The 22,541-nt window shown below is 35.3% G+C and overlaps 1 protein-coding gene across 4 annotated transcripts in view; it reads left to right on the top strand.

Annotated features, from left to right (window-relative positions):
- Positions 1-22,541, top strand: part of LOC150092525 (liprin-beta-1-like) — a 494,640-nt gene that overhangs the window by 291,271 nt on the left and 180,828 nt on the right. For 3 of the 4 annotated variants that reach the window (XM_090414366.1, XM_090414364.1, XM_090414367.1), the window contains 2 exons: positions 4,619-4,867; positions 20,822-21,170. In XM_090414366.1, the coding sequence (XP_090270492.1) occupies positions 4,619-4,867; positions 20,822-21,170 (598 nt within the window). The remainder of the gene's footprint in view (positions 1-4,618; positions 4,868-20,821; positions 21,171-22,541) is intronic. The other variant, XM_090414365.1, reaches the window with a different exon arrangement.

A 22,541-nucleotide genomic window follows, 5' to 3' on the forward strand; every position in this document is an offset into this window, starting at 1 on the left:
AAAAATGATCAATGGATAAAGGACCTAGCTTTTTCAGTTGACATTACAAGTCAACTGAAAATTTACAGTTGGAATTAATGGAAATTCAGTGTGATTCCATATTGAAACAAAAATATATGCATATCGGCTGATAAATAATTATAGAACTTTGGAATTCCAAAGTTCTATAATTATTTATCAGTCGATTGATACCCCAATGTGTTATGTGCAACTTTAAAGAATTATAAAACTGCAGAAAGATCAAGATTAACAATCTTCTTCTTATTTTCAATTCTTCTTATTTTCAATCAATATGGAAAATAACTACAGCTCAACAAATTCAACCAAATTTTGAAGATTTCATTAATGAAAAACGTTGTCAAGTTTCTTCAAAAAAATCATCATCATCATCAAATTCTTGCCATGTACCCTCAAGGGGTGTACAGGATATGACAGTACTACATGAAAAAATTACATCATTACAAACTTCCTATCTACAATTTTCCTCCAAATCAATCTGTTACTTGTCAAGACTCCAACATTATCAGATCTTATATTTCTATCGTCTAAGGCACTTTGTACCGTATCAATCCACCTATATCTTGGTCTTTCTCTGGGTCGTTTTCCTGCCAACCTGGCAGAGAACACTTGTTTTGCTAATCTTTTCTCTCCCATTCTATTTAAGTGACCATACCACCTGAGATTAGCTCTGCTAATGCATTCCTGGATGCTAACATTGTCAAGTTCTTTCCTAATATCCTCATTTTTAATATGATATTGCCATTGATGCCACCTGTTCACGCCTCTAATCTTTCTCAGGACTCTCATATCTGCGGTCTCTAGTCTTTGGTCAAGTGTTTTACTTCTGACCCAGCTCTCAGATCCATAAGTTAAAACTGGTTTGAACACTGTCTTGTATACAGCTAATTTAGTGTTCCAACTAATCTCTCTCTTATTCCATATGAATTTATTCAATTGACTTCCCACCATACCAGCTTTGCTGATTCTGTTGTCTATTTCTATATTTAATTTACCATCTTCAGTAAAAATTGTGCCTAAGTAGCTGAAATGTTTTACTTGTTCCACAGGTTCTCCATTCACAACACAGTTGACATTTTCAATGATTCTGCCAATTTTCATTGTCTTTGTCTTTTTATTGCTGACCTTCATACCATATCTATTACAACAGCTATTCAATTTAGTCAGAGAATCTTGCAGACTTGTAGTGGATTTATTTAGAAGTCTAACATCATCCGCATAAAGTAAAGAGCTGACATTAACATCTCCAATTTTGATATCAGGTTTAATACCACTTTCCTTCATAATGTGATTCATATAGATAATGAATAACAGAGGGGATAATGTACATCCTTGTCTCACACCAGATTTAACATTAAACCATCTTCCTGTACTTCCTTCAATTCTAACTTCTGACTTACAACTCAAATAAAGACTAAGTATTGCTTGATATAATGCCCCATTGACACCATATAACTGCAGCGTATTGAATAGCTTCTCTCTTGGCACCTTGTCATATGCCTTTTCCAAATCGACAAAACTTAAATACAGATCTTTGTTATATTCCCATGCTTTCTCGACTATTTGTCGTAAAGTGAAGATCTGATCCTGACAGCCTCTATTTGGCCTGAATCCAGCTTGTTTTTCACCAAGCTTTTCTTCCACAATTCTTCTCAACCGTTTCTCATGTATACTTGCTTAGATCTTGCCAGGAACACTCAGTAGGGAAATACCTCTGTAATTTTCACATTCAGTTTTATTTCCCTTTTTATATATGGGTACTATGAAAGCTCTACTCCAATCATCGGGAATTCGTCCCTCTGTCCAGGCTTTCTGAACTATGCAGTGCAGCCACTGTAAGACTCTTATACTACCATACTTCAGCATTTCTGGTCGAATATCATCTACTCCTGCTGCCTTTCCACATTTCAAGCCTTTGATGGCTTTTTCTACTTCAAGTATGGATATGTATTCCTGACTGCATGCCTGGTCAGTGTTTTTTACCACTGTGCTGTCATCACTGCTTGTTTCATTTAGCAGTTTTTCAAAGTAATTACTCCATACTTCAAGGATATCTTTTTCTCCCGTTTTCATGTCACCTTTATCATCTCTAATTCCTTTTACAGCACTCTTTCCTCCATTCTTAAGCTTCTTCAACAACCTCCAGAATATTTTGCCACCTTCTTGATATTTATTTTCTATATTCTTGCCAAAGTCCTCCCATGACTTTTGTTTAGCTAGTTTTACAGTGTTTTGCTTTCTTATATTTGTCTCTGTATTCTGTAAGAGTAAAAGCTGTTGTCAAGTTTCTTCAAAAAAAGATATGTATAATTTTATTTAAATATGTAAACTTTATATTTTATATGTATTTTTGTAACATGGTCTTATTTTGTACTTATATACTCTAATTTTAATATTAAAAATTCTGTTTCCTCTTTATTTCGAGATTTTTTTCTGTTGCAGCCTGTGGCGTGATGTATAATTCTTAATTTGGCCTCTGGAGGTAAACGAGTTTGACATGCCTGGTGTAGAGAGACCATACGAAACTACTTAGCTTCTGATATGTCACTCATTCGACTCATGTTTAGCAAATGATTAACTGAAATCCATGCGCAAATGATTCCTCATACGAGTCAGTCCCGCAGTTACTGAAATACACCTTCTGTCCAAAACAAACCAACTTTTCAAAAATAGAAGAAACTAGTGGTGCCACCTGTTGTATCTTTTTGTTGTCGAAAGCTGCAACCCTCATTTGTGTTGTGTCAACTGTTTATGACATTTGTTTCATTAGGAGCTGAATTATAGTGCCAAGAGTGACAGTGTATTTCGACGAACAGTCGGAAAATGAATTTCAAGCAGAGAGCGGGATTGACTTTTGTGTTAAACTTGATAAAAGTTTTACCGAAACACATCGAATGCTTCAAAAAACATATGGTGATGAATGCTTATCCCGTACTCAAGTTTACAAGTGGTTTAAGCTATTTCAATGGTCTTGAAACACTTGAGGATGACACAAAGCTGGAGAGTCCAAAATCTGGGCTGAGCGAAGTTAACATCCAAAAAGTGCATGATTTCATCAAACAAAACCTGAAATCGTCCGTGAGATTGATTGATTTGTTCCCCACAAGTTGACCAATGACCAAAAAATGTATCGAATTGAACACTGCAAGGACCTCATTAAAACCAGTCATAAGGACTCAAACTTTCTTGAAATGATTGTAATTGGTGACGAAACGTGATGTTTTGAGTATGAGCCCGAAACAAAGCGCAAGAGTGCTGAGTAGTGACCACCAGAAGTGTGGCATCCAAAAAAAAGTTGCCTGGAGAAGTCAGAAGTAAAGACAATGCTCTCTTTACTTTTTTTTTATTTCTACGATTCCAAGGGCGTTATCCACAAAGAATTCATTCCACTGGCCAAATGGTCAATCGATGAGTTTTATCTCGAAGTTTTGAAGCGATTGATAGCTAGAATTCATCAAAACACACTGTCACTCTTGGCTATAACTCGGCTTCTAATGAAAGAAATGTTCTTTCAGAACATTTCTTTCAGTTGAAAGAAATGTTCTGAAAACAGTTGACACAACACTAATGACGGTTACCGCTTTCGACAACCAAAAGATGAAACAGATTGTGCCACTAGTTTCTTCTGTTTTCGAAAAGTTCAATTTCTTTTTGGACAGGGTGTATATGCTATTTCTTGCTCTCCTCAAAACCAATCAGAAAAATTTGGAATATTCTAATATTTTGAACCACATTAATAATTATTCTAATTTTGTGAATTTTTCAAATAAAAAACAGTTTTTTTATAATTTATATTACATTTTTATTAGTTTACATGGTTATATAATCTATAAAGTATGTCGATTTAGATTATACTAATTCATATTTGGTAATAATTATTTTCTATGCAATAAATTAGAATTGCAAATCATTCAATACATTTTCTTTGATTATTCTAATTCTTTGATTCAGAGGTGTATTTCTTTATTTTTTCTATTACAGATTCCTGGTTTAGGTCTTTCATAATTTCTTTTCTTCTTCTTTTTTTTTGTGATTCGAATCGAGTATACTTTTGCAGTTTTTCTCATAAACTTCATTTCAGCTATTATTAATCTTTGTCTTTTTGTTTTATTGTCCAGATATCACTTCCATTCAATAGGATTGGTAGGACTAATGTATTATATATCTTTAATCTAGTTTGCTTTTCAAGTATGTTAGGTTTAAATACAGAGTTAATTACACCTGTTATTTTTAAATATTTTACAATTTTTAGGTTTATATCTTTTTCATTTTCATATGTAATCATACATCCGAAGTAGTTAAATGAATTCACCTGTTCTAAAATCTTTTTATCTATTACTATTTTAGTTGTTAGTGGATTTTTTTCTTTAAAGGCCATTGTTTTTGATTTTTCTGTTGATATTATCATTCCATAATCTTTGGTTATTTCATTTACATTTAAAATATCCTGCTGTTAGTTATCTTAAGAATTTGTAATTATTATTTGATTTCTACATATTTGATCAACTGTTATTATTATTATTATTATTATTATAAATTTAGTTTTGTTGATTAGCGGTTCTGCAGTTCAGTAATAATTTTATAAGTATATTCATTTCAGCAATTTCACTCTGGTCCAAAGATTGTAGACAAACCACCTCCAGTTCCTCGTCATCATTCAGTATCCACTCCAAATGCTACAGAATTACCCTCATCCAGTTCTCAGCCAGATGGACGTATTTCCAAAGCAAGTCCCAATGCAGAGTGTGGTATCCACAGTATGACTTCATCATCTTCTGCAGATAAAATGAACTTGCCAATTAAAAAGTCGAATAGTGTAGAAAATATCAGTCATGCAGTGCAACAAATTGTATGTATTGATAAATGCAATTTCACTTTGGTTATGTGAAGTTTATGTATTTATTTTCTTTTAAATATCTTCAAGAATCACTAATTTATATAAATACTGACTGCTTAAAATCAAGTGATATTTATTTTTTTTCTTTAATTTAAATATGATGAAGGAAAAGATTTGGAATGGTTGGTAATTTGATTAAAAAAACAAATCATTCTAGTATTGGTTTTAATGGAACCTGTAGTATACTAATCAAGAGTGAGTATTACAATAATGTAATACTGAAAAATGAGTATTACATCAAAATGAAGAAGGCATATGGTATCAAAGTGAAGCTTTCTTATCTGATCAGTTTCTAATGTAACTGAAATATACAGATATCATTGGTAGGAAGAGGCTATATAGCTCAGTTGATATCAGTTTCCTTTGGTTGAAAAGATAAGAAAGACCTGGGTTACATCTAGGACATGAAGAATCTTTATGAGGGTGTTTTCTGAAGGTGAGTTGACCAATCTCATGCAGAAGTGGCAGAATTTTTAATTTTACAAAACACACGCTGGCTAGTAGAACACACATAATTAACATACATACTACACTAGCTTCATGGCTTAAGTTATTTCAGCTATAATTCCAGTTACTAGTCAAGCAGTGAAAGAGCTGCTGATGCAAACCATAAACTCTTGACCTTCATGTCAAGATTGTCATCTGGGGTATACATGCGCACTTGCACACACGTACACTTTTTATGTATGTTCCAGTATATGTATTTTGCTAAAAACACCTTATACTTGGCCACATTAAAATGACAGCTATTTTACCTTTGCCCATACTGCCAGTTTATTTATATCATCCTCCAGGATCTCTACATCATCCACATTTACTGCTGCTCTTTCCAGTTTTGCATCATCTGGAAACAACTGAATATTTCTTGCTAAATCATTTCCTATATTCATCATCATCATCATCATCACCAGTTTCCTGATGTGTACCCTCAAGGGGTGTTCAGACTACTCTGACAGCACATTTTCTATATCTGTGATGTGTAAATTTAAACAACAGAGGACCGACCAAATACTGAGCCCTGTGGTATACCACTAATCACCAGCCTTGTCCTGGACTCAGCTACTCCATAAATTACTCTTTGATATCTGTTCATCAGCACCCTGTAATCAAATCAACAGATTCATATCCATCCCCATTTGCTCCAATTTATGCAACAGAATTCTATGTGGAATCTGGTCAAATGCCTTTGGAAAGTCAAGCAGTATCACTGAGTAGCCATTTCCATTATTCAGCTCCATGACAGTGGAGTTGGAATCAGGGCCGGCTCTACTAACAGTGCAAGATGTGCATTTGCACAGGGCAGCAAGTTTTTTTGGGGCAGCAAAACTGACATAAACTATACAAAAAATAAGGGGGAGGGGGTGGCAAAATATGCTACTGCATGGGGTGACAAAATTCCTTGGAGCTGCCCTGGTTGGAATGGATTTATTATAAAAAGTAAGCAAATTACTAAGGTAAGACCTCCCCTTCACAAACCATGTTGCCCCTTATAGAGCATCATATTCCTATCATCCCAGTTCTGAAATCTGTCTTTTAACCTATCTCTCTAATAATTTAACTGCCACTCCTGAGTTACTGATTGGCCTATAATTTGTTACTTCTGTCTTGGAGCTTCCTTTATGCAGAGGGACTATTCTGTTCTCTTTCCACTCCATTGGCATTTTCCCTTGAGGTGTAAATTAAACAGTTTGATCAGAGGAGCTGATAATTCCCATGGCCATGTTTGCATTGAGGTTCTGCAATATTTTGAGCACCTCCAGTTCTTCAACCTATATTTTTCCATCAGTCATTTGTCACATCCAGCATTGCAATATCACCACCTAGATGATACAGTTTTGCAAAGTGATCACTCAATAACTCAACTATTTGGTTTGCTTCTGTTACCTTCTTGCCATCAGCAGTTTTTAAAGTGATCCTTCCATAGTTAATCCTTCTTTTACTTGCCACATAACGAAAGAACTCTTTAGGATTTCTTTTGGCCTCATCAGCTAGCTTTCTTTACCATACAGGTAAACCTGCTTGTCTTGTCTGTGCCTTGTACTGGTCATGGGCATGCAGATCACTTATTATTTGCCATGGCACTGCTGAAAGCAGAATTCTGAGCTTGCCATATTCACCTACTTTGAAATTCCACATATATATCCCTTCCTAACAGAAAATTTTGCATGTGTACCTCCATGGAGTTCTAAGACTCATTGTATGCCCAAACTATCAACACAATATTTATCATACCTCTCCTTGAAACTATTAACACACAAATCTCTCAAGACTGACTCAGGCAGCCCATTCCATTTATTCGCAATTCTGCAAATGAAAAATCTAGTCCTCATGCCCCTACTAACCACACTTTTTACTTAACTTCCAGGAATGACCTTTTGTTCTTTGGCCTCTAGGCAGTTGCTGAAACATTTCCCCTCCATCCATCATAAAAAATCCTTTAAGTAACTTAAATGTTTCTATCATATTTCCTGCCTTTTTCACCTTTCAACCAACTTTTGTGATCCACAAATCAGCTCAATCTCTCCTCATAGGAAGCATTCTACAGATCACTTATCACCTTGGTCACTCGACTTTTGATCCTCTCCACCACTTTCTAATCCACAGGTAACCCAGGTGACCAAATCTGAGCACAATAATCCAGTTGTGGACTTATCAAGGCCTTATAAAGAGGAATAACAACTTCCTTATCTCTACTTGTTAGTATGTTTTTTAATAGCCAAGTAATCTTATGAGCTGCCTTAACAATCTTAACAGTATGCCTTCTAAACTTTAGCTCTTTGTCTACCACCACCCCTAAATCCCTAGCTTCATCTATTTCCTGGAGTACAATTCCATCAATGTAGTACACAGCTTGTAATCTATTTATCCCAACATACAGAACTTTACACTTTTCGACATTAAATTGCATCCAATATGTTTTACCCATATTGGATGCAATTTATGTCAGCCTGTTTAACATATTGACTGCCACGGCGATTTTCAGGATTCGGGTATCCGAAGCCAATTTGATTTAAACAATTCATATTATTCAAAACCCTAATTATAATGCATAGTAATCACCAAAAAAATATACAGAATAAATTTTCTGTTCAGCCTTGATTATTCGTTCTCTTCCCAGAAGCCAACTGTCCTTAGTTACGCTTATATACTACGAATATACTTGCAGCTGCTTGAAAAAGGTAAGTCCAGCAACTAAGAGATAACTCGTAATTGTCCTCTCGGCCAGATTGCCTACTATGAATTATCTCGTAGTTGGCAGTCAACATGTTAAATCATCCTGCAGGCTCTCTACATCCCTTGATTAACTATTATGCTATCCAACTTTGCATCATCAGCAAACAACTGATATCTCCCTTCAAATTATTTTCTATATCATTTAAGTACAAATTAAATGGCACGTCCAAGCATATAGTCCTGTGACACATCACTAGGCTTCGGGATTCTGCTCCTCCATATACTACTTTTTGGTATCTATATCACACGTTTCATATCCATTCCCATTTATTGCACTTTACTTAACAGTGTTCCATGCAGTATCCTTTCAAATGCCTTTGTAAAATCCAGAAAAATCATCGTGCAGCCATTTCCTTTATCCAGCTCATTTATCTATTATAAAAAGTCAGCAGATTACTAAGGCATGACTTACCCCTTCACAAAGCCAAGCTGCCCCTCATAGAGCATCATTTTCTTACCTGCCTATTCCTAAATTTTCTTTTTGACCAAATTTTCCAATACTTTTATCACCACTCCTGAGATAGTGATTGGTCTATAATTTGCTAACACACACTTAGATCTTCCTTTATACAAAGGAATTATTTTTCCCTCCTTCCACTCTCTTGGGACTTTGCCAAACCTGAGACTTAAATTAACAGACTAGTCAAAGGCATTGCCATTCCTCCCCTGAACATTCTCTTGAAACATAAGTCGATATCTTATCCAATCCCACAGCTTTCCTTCATAGTTACATGGTGATCAGCATTCATTATTAAAAAATTAAGGAAACCACTACCGTTTTGCAGTAAAACTTCAGTTTATTATAAACCAAAATAATCATTTGACGTTTCGATCTTCATATTCTTCACACACACACACATATGAAGGTCGAAACATCGAGTGATTATTTTGGTTTATATTAAACTGAAGTTTTACTATAACATGGTAGTTGAACTGATATTTTTTTAATAATGAATCCTAAAACTATGTTTGTTTTCAGATTCTAGATGCACAATTAGTATCAGGAAAACTGCCTTCATCTTTCAATATTTTATTCATATTGTTTCCTAACATAAATAAATGTCTACTCCCTAAAAATACCTTTTTAACCTATCAGAATGTACATTTTACTAGGATTTCTCACATCTTGAATCCTAAAATTCACACAAGAAAGTTGATCTAAAATTTTATATGGACCCGATGCATTCCTTCACAGTGCTGGCCTGGTTGGTGTATTCGCTCTCCAGACAAGAGGCTTCCTGTTCAAATCACACTGTGAGCATATGTGTTTGTGATTGCCTGTGAAAATACTAATGGATGGCAGATGGCGCTGGTGTAGGTGCGGTTTGTTGTAGGTGGTGAATTGAGTGGTCGTGACAGAGAGTTGTAGAGTAGGTGCCCTCCCTTGATGAGTCCTTGGACTCCCTGAAGGTGTCCCATAATAATGATAATAATTTCCCTACTCTTTTTATACTAGATTTATCACCTAACAGTACTAAATCTCCTGGTGCAAATGACTTATACTTTCTGAAACGATTAATATACTGTCTGATTTTCTATGAACTTGGTTCTTTATTCATCCTATGAATAACATGAACTTTGGACTTCTCTTCATCTTGATTCAAATGGTTATCTAGGGATAACCATTTGAATCAAGAAATCTAGAAATCATGAGATCTCTAGGATCTCATGATTTATCATCATGAGATCCTAGAGATCTAGATAGGTATTGGAAGTTCTTTTTTTTCCTCACTTGGTTAGACTATAATAAATTTAGTTTAATCCTTTATCCAAGTGTAAGCAAACAAAGTTTGCGCCTGAAGTATCTTCAGGACTGAGGCAACCCGTGGTAAAGGTGGACCAAGCTCTCATCTCTCCTTGTCTTAGTATCTCTCATAATGCAAAGCACATCTCCTTGCGGACATGTATAATGCTATGCGCTACCCAGACCAGTTTCGACCTTTATTGAATGTTCAAGTACAGGTCAAACTCCAAAAACTCATCATTGTTCTTCTCAGTAACAGGCTTACCCTGCCACTGAGAACTGTCAGAACCGGTTGTCTCTACACCGTGGTAGGCTCACCCCACCACTGAGCGGAGCCGCTCATTTACTCATATCTTATCCGAGGGGGTAACTGCAACAGCTGTGCCTCAGTTAACTTCACAGGCTACAGCATTGCCATTTATTACCCCCCACCAACAGTGACAGCAACAGCCAAGCTTCGGTTAAAACTTCATGGCCTTTATTGAGGTCTCGTCAATGGGAGCCAGACCCAGAGGTGGTGATACCAAGGTGGAAGCAATGGAGAAGTCATATTTACCTATAAGAGTTGCCAAAAGGTGTCTCACCTTATTATTAAATTAGTCTGGATTTAGAGAAAGATGTTGGAAGTTTTTTTTTCCCACTTGGATAAAGGATTAAACTAAATTTATTATAGAACCAAGTGGAAGAAAAAAACTTCAAACATCTTTCTCTAAATTCAGAGTAATTTAATAATAAGATGAGACAACTTTTGGAACTCTTATATATAAATATGACTTCTCCATTGCTTCCACCTTGGTATCACTACCTCTGGGTCTGGCTCCCACTGACAAGACCTCAATAAAGGTCGAAACTGGTCTGGGTAGTGGCCCTTCCCTTAATGCATAGCATTATACATATCCCAAGGAGATGTGCTTTGCATTATGGGAGATACTAAGACAAGGAGGGATGAGAGCTTGGTCCACCTTTTCCATGAGTTGCTTCAGTCCTGAAGATACTTCAGGTGCAAACTTTTTTTGCTTACACTTGGATAAAGGATTAAACTAAATTTATGACTAGATAGGTAATCAGATAGGTAATCAGCTACTATATTGCTTTTTCTTGGAATATAAGCCACATCAGTAATCTGCAGTTCCAGTACCCACCTAATTGTAGATTAATTTTTATCCTTCATAGTACTTAGGAATGACAAAAGCTAGTGATCAGATCTTATTTTAATAGGTTATCCTAACAACAGGTATCTACATTTTCTCAAGGGAAAAATTATTGCTAGTGCTTCCTTCTCTAAGGTTGAATAGTTCAATTCAGGACCTGATAATTTCTTACTAATAAAAGCTACTGGCTTAAAATCTTTTCCTTTTTTCTGTTCTAATACTACAGCAAGACAGTCATTTGAAGCATTAGCAGAAAGATAAAAAATTTCACCGAATTTAGGATAAATGAGAACTGGAGCTTTAATTAATACCAGTTTTAGGTTGTCAAATGCTTCTTGCTGGGCTTTACCCCAATTGAATCTAACGCTTTTTCTTGTCTAGTACACTGTGAGTCTCAATAGCTGCAATCAATTAGGAATAAATTTTCTATAGAAATTTAACTTGCCAATGAATCTGTGAACTTGTCTAACTGTTTTTGGAGGTTTAGCTGATAATATGTCTTCTACGTTTGACTGAGTTGGCATAATTCCTTTGTTGCTGATTTTATGACCTAAATACTCAACTTTTTTAAAGAAAAATTGGCATTTAGAGTATTTAAAGATCGATTTGCTTCATTTAATCTCTTTAAAACATTTCACAGGATTTTATAATGGCTATCTAGATTTTTAAATAAATTAGAAGATCATCCTGAATACAGATGACTCCATTTCTCAACATATCTGATAAGACAGAATTCATTAAAGACAGGAATGACATGGCAGAATTTCTTGCACCTTGTGGTAATCTACCTAGTTGAAGTTTCTGCCATCTAGTAGTAAATGCAGAATATTTTCTGTCTTCTTTCTTCAAAGGGATTTGAAAGTAACCAGAATTTAAATCCAGTTTGTAAAATATCGTGCTCCTTCCAAATAGATCAATAATTCCTCAATCTTACACAGAGTGAAATCAATAGTCTGTAGATGGCTGTCAAGTCTAACACAAACCTTAGGCTTCTATTGGGTTTTTCAATTAAGATGAAAGGGCTATTCCACTGAGAATTTGACTTCTCAATTATTCCTGCCTTTTCATATTCATGCAGTAGTTTCTGAAAATGCTCCATGTATTTCAAATGAGTCTGATATTGCCTAATGTAAATAGGAGATTGAGTACAAAAGTATCTACACTGAGTGCATTAGTGCTAGAAATTGAAGCAATATCCTTAGTGAAAACACCAGAGAAAAAGTTTTAATTTTGTTAAACAAACTATAAGAAATGAGTGAAATATGTGCACCTGTGTCTAGTAAGATTTCACAAGGGGCTCATTTTCAATAAATCCTTGTAGAACTATCAAAGGATTACCTCCATTAGCATAAGGAGCTAATGCCACATCAAACTTCCTTTCGGGGTTTGAGCTGCCTTTACCTTTACCCATATCTAATGAGTACTTTGACATTTCTGTCCTTGCCAATATGATATTGGAATAATAATAATAATATTCTTACTAAATAGCTTAAGGAAATTACAACGTACAATAGAATATACATTAAAATAAATTTTAATACACTTCCAATATTTCAGCAATGTCACATTGCCATTATAACAGGAACTTAAATACAAGACATGAGCACGCAAGCACAACACACAGTAAATGAGGAACGAACCAGGAAGCTATTCTTTCTCCTAAAAGTCCTGATGGAGCCCCCTAGCGGGCAATGTTGGTATGCTTGGCTGATTAGGCTGAAGGTCTTCTGATGTAGGTTTCCCAAATTTGGGGCAATCTCTTGCACCCAAATTTGTTTAGGTTTGGATTGTTTCTTAGGGCTGAGGCCGATTTCATGAATAGCCTTTCGTATTTGAATTTACTACGGTGTATTATTGTGGCTTTTTTCCACTGTATTCTATGGCGGGTATCCAGCACATGGTCTGCAAAACCAGAGTGGCTGTATTGGTGAAACCAGATGTATCCTTATGTTCTGAAATTCTAATATTAGCTGTTCTGCCTGTTTGGCCGAAGTAGGACAGCTTACAGCTGCAAGGGACTTGGTATACACCAGATAGGTCTGGGGGGGGGGGAGGTTGGTCTTTAGTGGAGCAGATAAGGGATGCCAATTTTTTATAAGGTCTGTAACAAGAAGTTAAGTCATGTTTTTTTAGGATTTTTGTAATTTTTTCCGAGGTGCCTCGGATATAGGGAATGGTGATGGATTTAGAGTAATCCTTGTTGCAAAAGGGGGGGGGGGGGTTGTGGTTTATTGGTTTCAATATTTTTTGGATTTTTTTTTTTTTTGGGTGGGGGGTAGCCACGCTAAGAAAGTGTTGAGAATGTGGTTTAGTTCTGTGGTTAGGGCATTGTTATTTGAACAGATAAGTTTAGCCCTGTCGTGTAGTGTCTTAATGACTCCATATTGTTGTGAGGGAGCTATTTTGTTTGTAGAATTTTCCTTGCCAAACAAAATAGCCTGAGTTCATTGTGAACTGAAATAGGCTGCGATATCGGGAGGAAATTTAGCTTGGATTAGCTCTAAGGATTCTTTGAGTGGGACATTTGTGAATAGGGAGGAGACATCAAAACTGACCATTACGTCAGTGTGTTTGAGTGTAAGGTTTTCTATGCTGGCTTTGAAGTGGACTGAGTTTTTTATGTGTGAAGGTGTGTTGCCAGTATAGTGTGTGAGGGCTTTGGCCAAATGTTTAGCTAGTTTGTATGTGGGGGAATCAATGCCATCCACTGTGGAATGTAATGGCACATTTTCTTTATGTATTTTTGGTATGGAGTATGGGGGGTATGGAGTTAAACGGTTTTAATTTGTTAGTGACTTCTACAGGCCAAGAAGTGACCTTCTTAAGGAGCCTGTGGAGTTTTCAAATTTATGAGTTGGTGGGATTGTACTCGATAGGGAGGTAAGTAGCCTGATCTAACAATAGAGCATTCAGCTTACCTGTGTAATCCTTTTGGTTAAGCAATACTGTGGCATTCCCTTTATCCGCTTTGGTGATTATTATTTCCTTGTTTTTCTTTAATTCTTGCAGAGATTTAATTTCCTTATTGGGCATGTTGGTTTTTGGTGGTTTTGCTTTGGTCAGAACACAAGCCACTTCCAGTCTAATATCATTGGCGACCTGGTTTGGAAGGTGTCGTATCCCGTGTTCAATTTGTATCATAATGTCTTCAGTAGGTATTTTTCTGGGCACAATAGCAAAGTTGTGGCCACATTAGAGAGTATTGAGTGCTTCAGGTTTCAAACTAATTGATGAAAGGTTGACTACCGTGTCAGTAGGAAGGTGTGGTTTGGAGTTTGAGTTCTTTTTTAAATTCTCACATTTTTTTATGTGTCGTTCCTGTACTTTTTTAAATTCTTTCTCCGCAGCAGTGCACAAGATGTTGTATAAAATAGACCAAACCTCGTGGTTTAAGGTGCTGGAAAGATCATCTTCGAGTCATCCCAATATCATTAACATTCAAATTGAACAACAGTGACCCGTATTGCCCTGTGCTGGTGATCTTTCTCTTTTGGGATACTGCATCCCCATATACAACTTTCTGTTACCTATCCAACAGCCAGTCACTGATCCATCACAGAAGTAGTCTGTTATCCAATCCCATCTGTTTCAATTTTTTAAAGAGCTTGTGATGGCAGCCTATCAAAAAGTTTTGCAAAATCCAAGTACACCACTGTATATGCATCTCCCTTGTCCAAGGTATTTGTCACCTTGTTATAGTACATAAATAAGTTAGTGAAACATGATCTCCTATTAACAAACCCATGCTGATAACCACAGAAAATACTGCTGTTACAAACCCATTTCTGTATCCTACTTCTCACCAATCTCTCCAGGACCTTCACCACAATTCCAAATACACAGACCAGCCTATAATTTGAAGCTACAGCCTTATCACTACCTTTAAGCAGTGGAACAATTTTATCCTCCTTCCACTCCCTTGGAACCTGTGCTGTTGTAAGGTTCTTATTAAACAGGCATTCCAATTCTACTGCCAATTCCCTGGAACATTCCCTTAAGATGTATGGTGATATGTCATCAAATCCTATCACCTTATTGACATCAAGTTTATTTATTTCCTCAAATAGTTCCTGCTCACTCACAATTAAGCCATCTTCTCCTGTGTCCTCTACACTTAAGTTTCTCATGATTCCACCCTGATGAAATGATGAAACACCCTTTCAAGTTGATCACTGAATACCTCAACAATGTCTTCTGCAGCAGTTACCATTCTACCACTTTCATCCCTTAACCTCGTCTTACCATGATCATTCTTCCTTCTACTTGCCACATATCAAAAAAACTCTCTAGGGTTTTTCTTTGCCTGATTTGTCAATTTCTGCTCATACTCTACTTTTGTTTTTCTTACTAACTGAGTCACTCTCCTGGCTTGCTCTTTATATTCTTCATGTGACTGATTATTACCATTATTCATCTTGTACTTCCTCCAAAGAACTTTCTTTTTCCAGATTTCATGCTTAAGCTCCACATTCATCCATTTTACACCAACCTCATTCAGCCTTTTGGTCTTTGGGATACATTCGTACATTGATGCTGTTATGTATTTCTTTGTAAGTTCCCATGCATCATTGATTTACTTACCACTCAACTCCTCGTTCCATGTTATAGCTCAAAGTTGTCTCCTAAGCTTGTCATAATCGTCAGCCTTATAATTCCACATATATCCTTTCCTCACTAAAGTCTGCATGTGATTAGCCACAACACAGGTGATTACTTCATGATCACTTTCATCAACTGGAGGAAAATGTGAAAATCCCCTCTAACAATTACATCCTCTGATGAAATGATGAGATCTAGAACTCTTATGCCTCGCATGCCCTTCTTTATGTGCTGCCTGAGATATTTATCTCTTAAGAACTCGAGAAATTCATTTTCCTTATTCTCAAATGCTATCTGTTCATTCCAATTTATACCACCATAATTAAAATCACCCATAATAATTACCCTCCCCCTGTTTACTAATCCAAGTTGTTTATACATTTCTTCATCACCGCCTTCCACATTCCCGGGCCTCTATCAACATCCAAAAAACTAAATACGTCTTCCTCTCAACCTCCACATTATACCTTCCACCATTACACTGCCTCATAACCATTGCCACTATTTCCTCCTTTTATATCTATCTTATGTGGACTTAATTCCCCTGCTATCATCATCAGCGCTTCCCCTCCCTTTCTGCCTTTTTCATCCTCTCGAAAAATACTGTACCCTTTTATTTCTATTCCTGTTATGATATCGTATTCATTCAATCATGTTTCACTTATTCCAATGATTTGGGGTGAATAAACTCAATCACTGAAACCATTTTAATGTGATTTCCCCATACACCTGCCCAATCACTTTTATCACCACTTACCACATATATCTACTCAGTCTCAACTTCTCTACTCGCATTGCAATATAGTCCATCTTCATACGCACATTCACACTGCCACTTTCAACATTCACTCTCTCTATGCCATGTTCCTCTTGTATTCCCGTTCTCTCTTCCTCTCTTCAGTATCACTCTTCTCCTGATTTTTCCCTTCATCTCTTTCTTCTGATCTCGGGCATGCATCACACACTGTACTTCCACATGCTATACTTTCATCCAGCAACACTTTCTTCATCACACTCACTCCAAAGCCATTTAAATGCATCCCATCATGCCTGTATAATTTCATTCTTCCCTCAAACACATACCATATATCCACATACTCCACTCCCTTCTCCTCACACAGTTCCGCTAGCATACCATTCATGATTTTGGCCCTCCATCACAACTCATCATCATCATACCTGGGTAACACACTGACAGCCTTTCCTACTACACTGTTATCTTTCACTCTTCTCAATAGTCTCCTGCTATTCTCCCTCACATCCTTCTTATGTCCAGTTAGATGATTCGTCCCTACAATCACAACTAATTCTCTTGCTTGTTTCTTCTTCATGTCCAATGCCTTAATTATTGTACTCATTCTCCCACCCGGATAGCAGACCTTATGGACTCTGTCAGTGACTAGCCTTCCAATTATGGAGTCTCCATATACTGCTATCCTGGAATCACTCATCACTTCTTTTACTCTGTTTTCTTTCATTCTGTTCTCTTGCACATTTTCATTAGTTTCCAATAGATGTCTAACATCACTCAACATATTCTTAATTTCATTTTTCATTTCCAATAACTGTTTCATTTAATCTTGCATTCCGACAATTTCACTCTCTATCTCATTACCTCTCGTTCGGCTGCACTTTACTTTCTTTTCCTCATTCATACTTTCTTTCACTTGAACATCTTTGCATTCTTTCACTCCTTGTTGTTATTATTTTTATACTGCTTGTTGTTATTATTATTATAATATTTTCAAAATTTCCTATATTCTCAGATTTCTTATGTTGAAAACAAAGTTTATCCCTAACATAACAGTCTTTAGCAAAATGACCAGGTTTATTTCATCTGAAACATCTTAGAACATATTTCTTTTGAGATGTTTTATTCCTTTCAAGACCATTAGATTTGCAAGAGAAAGATTGATTATCTGTAGGATTCTTGGATATTGTTAAATCAGATATCATCTTAAACAGAAGTTCCTGTACCTTCACCATTGGTCTCTGCTGTCTTTCTATTTCTTCACTAAGAAATGTTCCTCTATTTTTCCCATATCATGTGATTGTACCTTGGACTCAAATTCTGGAACACCTTTAGTTAAATTTGCAGAAATTTCCTTAGACTGTTTCTTTTTCTTAACACCTTTTGATTTTTGAAACTTCCCTTCTCTCACTTTATCTGCACCTGTGTTAGGAGAACAGGTTTCATTATACTGAAAAGGAGTTTACCTGTTTAGTGTTTGTGGAATAAATATATCTCTGTCACATTGTTCAAGATTTTTAACCTTTTTCTTGTATGCTGTTTGTTTCAAATTATCTTTAAGGCCATGCCTAAACTGATTAAACAGTAACCATTCTAAAGAGGATCTCTCTTCAAATGAAACATTAAATTTATGAGCAATGTACTCGTGAATTTTCCAAATGTTAGATCCTAATTCTCCCACACTTGAAAATTCAGATATTAGTAAACTTTTAAATGTTGCATAACTGTCAGTGTCTCTCACTAAAGGGGATGTGTTTAAGAATGTTTTGGCTTTGCCCAATAATTTATTGCAAACTATATAATTAACAAATGTCAATCTGACCATTTTCTTAAATCTCTAATTTTTTCTGCATATCTAAAAAATGTTTCTATGCTTTCATGACTATCACCTGAGAATGAAGGTATTACAAAGGTTGGATTAATTAACTTAAAAAATTCATCTTTAACTGAAGAAACTTCACTACCAGAATTACCATCTCCAGTAGCCATTTCACTTGAATCAAAATTACTTTCTGGAGTCTAAAATAAAGTTAAGTCACAACAAATCCTGTTGACTGCACCATTTGTATAGAGATTGTTTTTTATTTTTATTCATCTCTATAAAGATATTGTTTTACACCGAGTGCTTATTAATTACACAAGGATTCAATTCCAATTGGTGCAATGACTTTTAACTATTTCTTTTAGAATCTGGAATTATTGACTTGAAACTAAATAAAAAAATATATACATTTAATGAAACTAAAACTATATATACATTTTAAATAAAATACATAAATATCTACAAAATGAATTGGATCCAAGACCTTCTAAAATAAATCTACACTTTAAAGTTCCTTGCCCAAAAATATTAAAATCGTTCACTCTCTGATTCATTCTATTATTGGATTGTTTGACATATTACTTAATCACTTCTACCAGAGTAAACCCTCTGTTTTGACAACATCAAAAATGTTCATCAGAGTCAGTTTCCTTGTTAGGCCCTTTCTGAAAATATAAAAATTTTCTTCTTCTTTTCCATGGGATCCTTTCTTATCACCCTTATATGGCATACAATAGTATTCCTCCTATCTCACTGAAGTATAAATACTCTTACTTCTTGCAGTTCATTTTAATGCACAATTTACTAATTTTTGTATCAGAGAAAGACGTTTCTTCTACTACTTCATAAACAACAGATCTATGCAGAGTTCTTCATGTTAAGCCACTTTATAGTTTCAAATTTCACCAATTGCTTTTTCCTTAGTAATCTGGTGTCCTTAAGACAGAAGATGAAATTTTCCATTCAGCGTTTCCTCGAACATTCAATTAGAAACTGCTATATCTTCTTTTATTTACTAAATACTTGTTGACAGTCTCAACTCCTCCAGTTTAAAGACACAGTTCTAAGATTCCTTTTCGGAATCTTGTGTTAATGTTCTCCTCACTGTCACATAAAACTCTTAAAAACTTCCTAAGAACAAAGTTCTCCGGTTGCTGTTCTCAAATTTCCATTAGCTCTCTTCTTGTTTTCCTCATTCCCAGATACCGAATGCTCTGTCAGCTATTAATCCCCCATCAAACTCCAGGGTGAGCATGCACACTCCAAGCGAAAAGTTACATATAATGGCTGACACTTTGCCTCTGTTAGTGTAACGAGATTCTTTTGTAAAGAAAATGTCTTTACAAAACAACAAATATCTCAACACTTAACAAATTTTCAAATTACATTAAAGAAGACTGAAATTATTACAAACTATCAGAATCTAGTAAGTACATCAATTTCAAATGCTTTTCATTTCATTTTTACAATAATATATCAATAATGGGCACATTGCAAGTGCCGGTATACTTATTATGAAACAAAAACTAATAATATACTAACACAAACAATTGCAAAAATATTCATAATTTTACATTATGATTGTTTTTACAGTACTGTCTCCTAAGCATGTCATAATCACCTGCCTTGTAGTTCTACACATATCCCTTCTTAACTGGGATTTTTACATGTTTTGCTACCTCCCAAGTCAAGACCACATGATCATTACTCTCCCCAATTGGAGGCAGTGTAGCCACCTTAGTTATAGACAGATTTTCTGCTCCTATAACCAGATTCAACACTCTTATGCTGAATCCCCTCTATCATATTCTGCTTCAAGTAATTATCTTTCAGTAAATGTAAATTCTATTTGTTTCCTGCCACACAATCTTTCCTCCTTCCAGTTTATGGCTCTGAAGTTATAGTCTCCCATAATAATTACTTGACTTTCATTCATTGTGCTGATCTGCTGTTGCATGTCTTCCACATTATCCCTGGCCTATAGCAGCAACTAAGTTTTTGTTTTGTTATGTTGTTCTAAATCTCATACCAGGTTGTCTCAAAAGAGCTGCCACCTGCCTGACTTACTTCTACTCTTGTTGGCTGTAATTAATATGCTATCATCAGCCGTATCCCATCTCCCTGTCCTGTTTACTATTCCTTCCTGAAAATACTAAATCCATCATATTCGGTCCCTGTAACTGCATCATATGCTGTTAGCCAAGTCTCACTAATACTTATAATGTATTTGTTAGGTTGCACTACCAATGTCAAAAATTCCTCCCTCTTATTTCTGATACTTCTAGCATTAGTATATAGAAATTGTAACATCCCCTTAGGTCCCCAACCACCTTTATATCCCGAATTGATTACCATTCAATATTGTTGCCTGTGAGACTAGATTCTGCATTTTTTTTCATTTACATACGCATGATCACCCCACCCAAGTAGAGGAAGTCTAGCTAGATTGGTCCTGATGCTATGACCAGATAAAAATATCCTATGTAATTTTAAAAACAAATTAAGAAAAGTTTTAATTTGTTGACCAGAGTTATTGATATTATCATTTAAGAGTCAGAAAAATGCATTTAAATTATATATATTTTTAAAAAAAATCTAATTTTAGACTCCATCCAGGAATCAGTATGGTACCATACCAAGACAGCATGGGACAGATGTTCTTCAGCAGCTTCACCAGCAGCTTCAGCAACAAGATTTGGAAACTTCATTTCCTGCTATTAGTACAGCATCTCATGTTGTTCAAGATAACTTGCCAGCTTCCATTTCTGGTGCTTCTACTGTTCTAGAATCAAAAGGTGTAAATACACACCCATCATCCCAATCATTCCAAAATCTGCATCATCCAAGTCTTGGACAGTTTCGTCCAACTCGTAACAAGAGTAGTGGGGTATCCTTTGGTAAAGGATTTTTTAGATTACGCAAGGAAAAACATAGCTGCAGTGCACCTGAGCTAGGTGATGGTCTGCTTTCTTATCTATGCATGATTTCCTTTGTTTACTTCCTGTACTTCTCTTTCAACAGTGTGGATCAGTCAAATGCATTAAGAATTTCTTATTATTTAGAAATAAATAAATGATTTTTTTTCTTAATTAGCTGTGTTAAGATAGAGTGGCACCAATGTGTATTTTTATATGCTGAAGCCAGTTTATGTTTCTTCTTCTTTTTTAGAATTGTTTTAATGCTAGCAAAAATTTACATTTATTTTTGCCATGGCAATTACACACAAACTACATTTTTATAATGTCCCATAAAATTAAGGTCAGATTCAATGCTATTTTTAGGTATAAAACCAATTTGTATTTTAGCAGACAACAACAAAGTTCCAAAAATGAAATATATTGTTTATACACACCAGTTTATATCATTTATAAACTGAAATGTTATTTAGTTATGTTTTCTGAGCTTAACAGTAGTCTTGAAAAGACGTGTAACTGTATTTTTATTTTGATTGATGGATTCATAAGATCCTATGAGGGGAAAAAAAAAGAGCCTGTTGATAGCAGCAGCAGTGTTGAACAGTGATTTTTGTTCTGTTATAATTTCACCAAAGTAATTATAATATGTAAATACATATGTGTTGTAAGAGATTTAAAAATATTTAAATATGTTAGAATGCATGTACAGTAACCCATCATTCTGATTCATTTCAGAACTTGCGGAACTATTATTTCCTTGTCTTTATTCATCTTGCCTTTACATTTATTCTTAAGAATAAACTGTTATTATTATAAATATGTTTCTAAATACTTTTCCTTTAGTGTTACACAGTGATCAGCATTCATTGTAGATAAATTATGGACTCTAGAACTGTGTTATAAATAACTATTTTAATTTCCCGATGTTTCAACCTTCATATTAAGGTCATCATCTGGAGTATATACATATGTACAGAGACAAACTGAATTACATTTCACACAGTATGCTAAAGAGACAATGATTTGATCAATGGTTATTCTACTGGCATGACCTCTAGTGAAAATAGAATAGAAAAAATAATATAAAAATTGTCTCTGTATATATGTATATACTCCAGATGATGACTTTAATATGAAGGTTGAAGCATCGGGAAATTAAAATAGTTATTTATAACATGGTTGTAGAGTCCAAAATTTATCTAAAAATTAATGTTTCTAAATACATTTTGTAGACTCTACAAAATCTACACCTAAATGGCAAGAAGGGAGAGAACAAGTGGAAGCTGTGTAAGAGTATGGTTAACAAGGGTGTTAGGACTAGGTTTTTTACTTAGAGTTGGAGAATTGGTTGTCAAAGGTGGTTGTTGGATGCTTCATCAATAAATGAGTTTAAGGAGAAATATGATAGGT

The sequence above is a fragment of the Typopeltis vanoorti genome, chromosome 25 (assembly GCF_054136105.1).
Source record: "Typopeltis vanoorti isolate ZY-2024b chromosome 25, IOZ_Tvanoo_1.0, whole genome shotgun sequence".
NCBI lineage: Eukaryota > Metazoa > Arthropoda > Arachnida > Uropygi > Thelyphonidae > Typopeltis > Typopeltis vanoorti.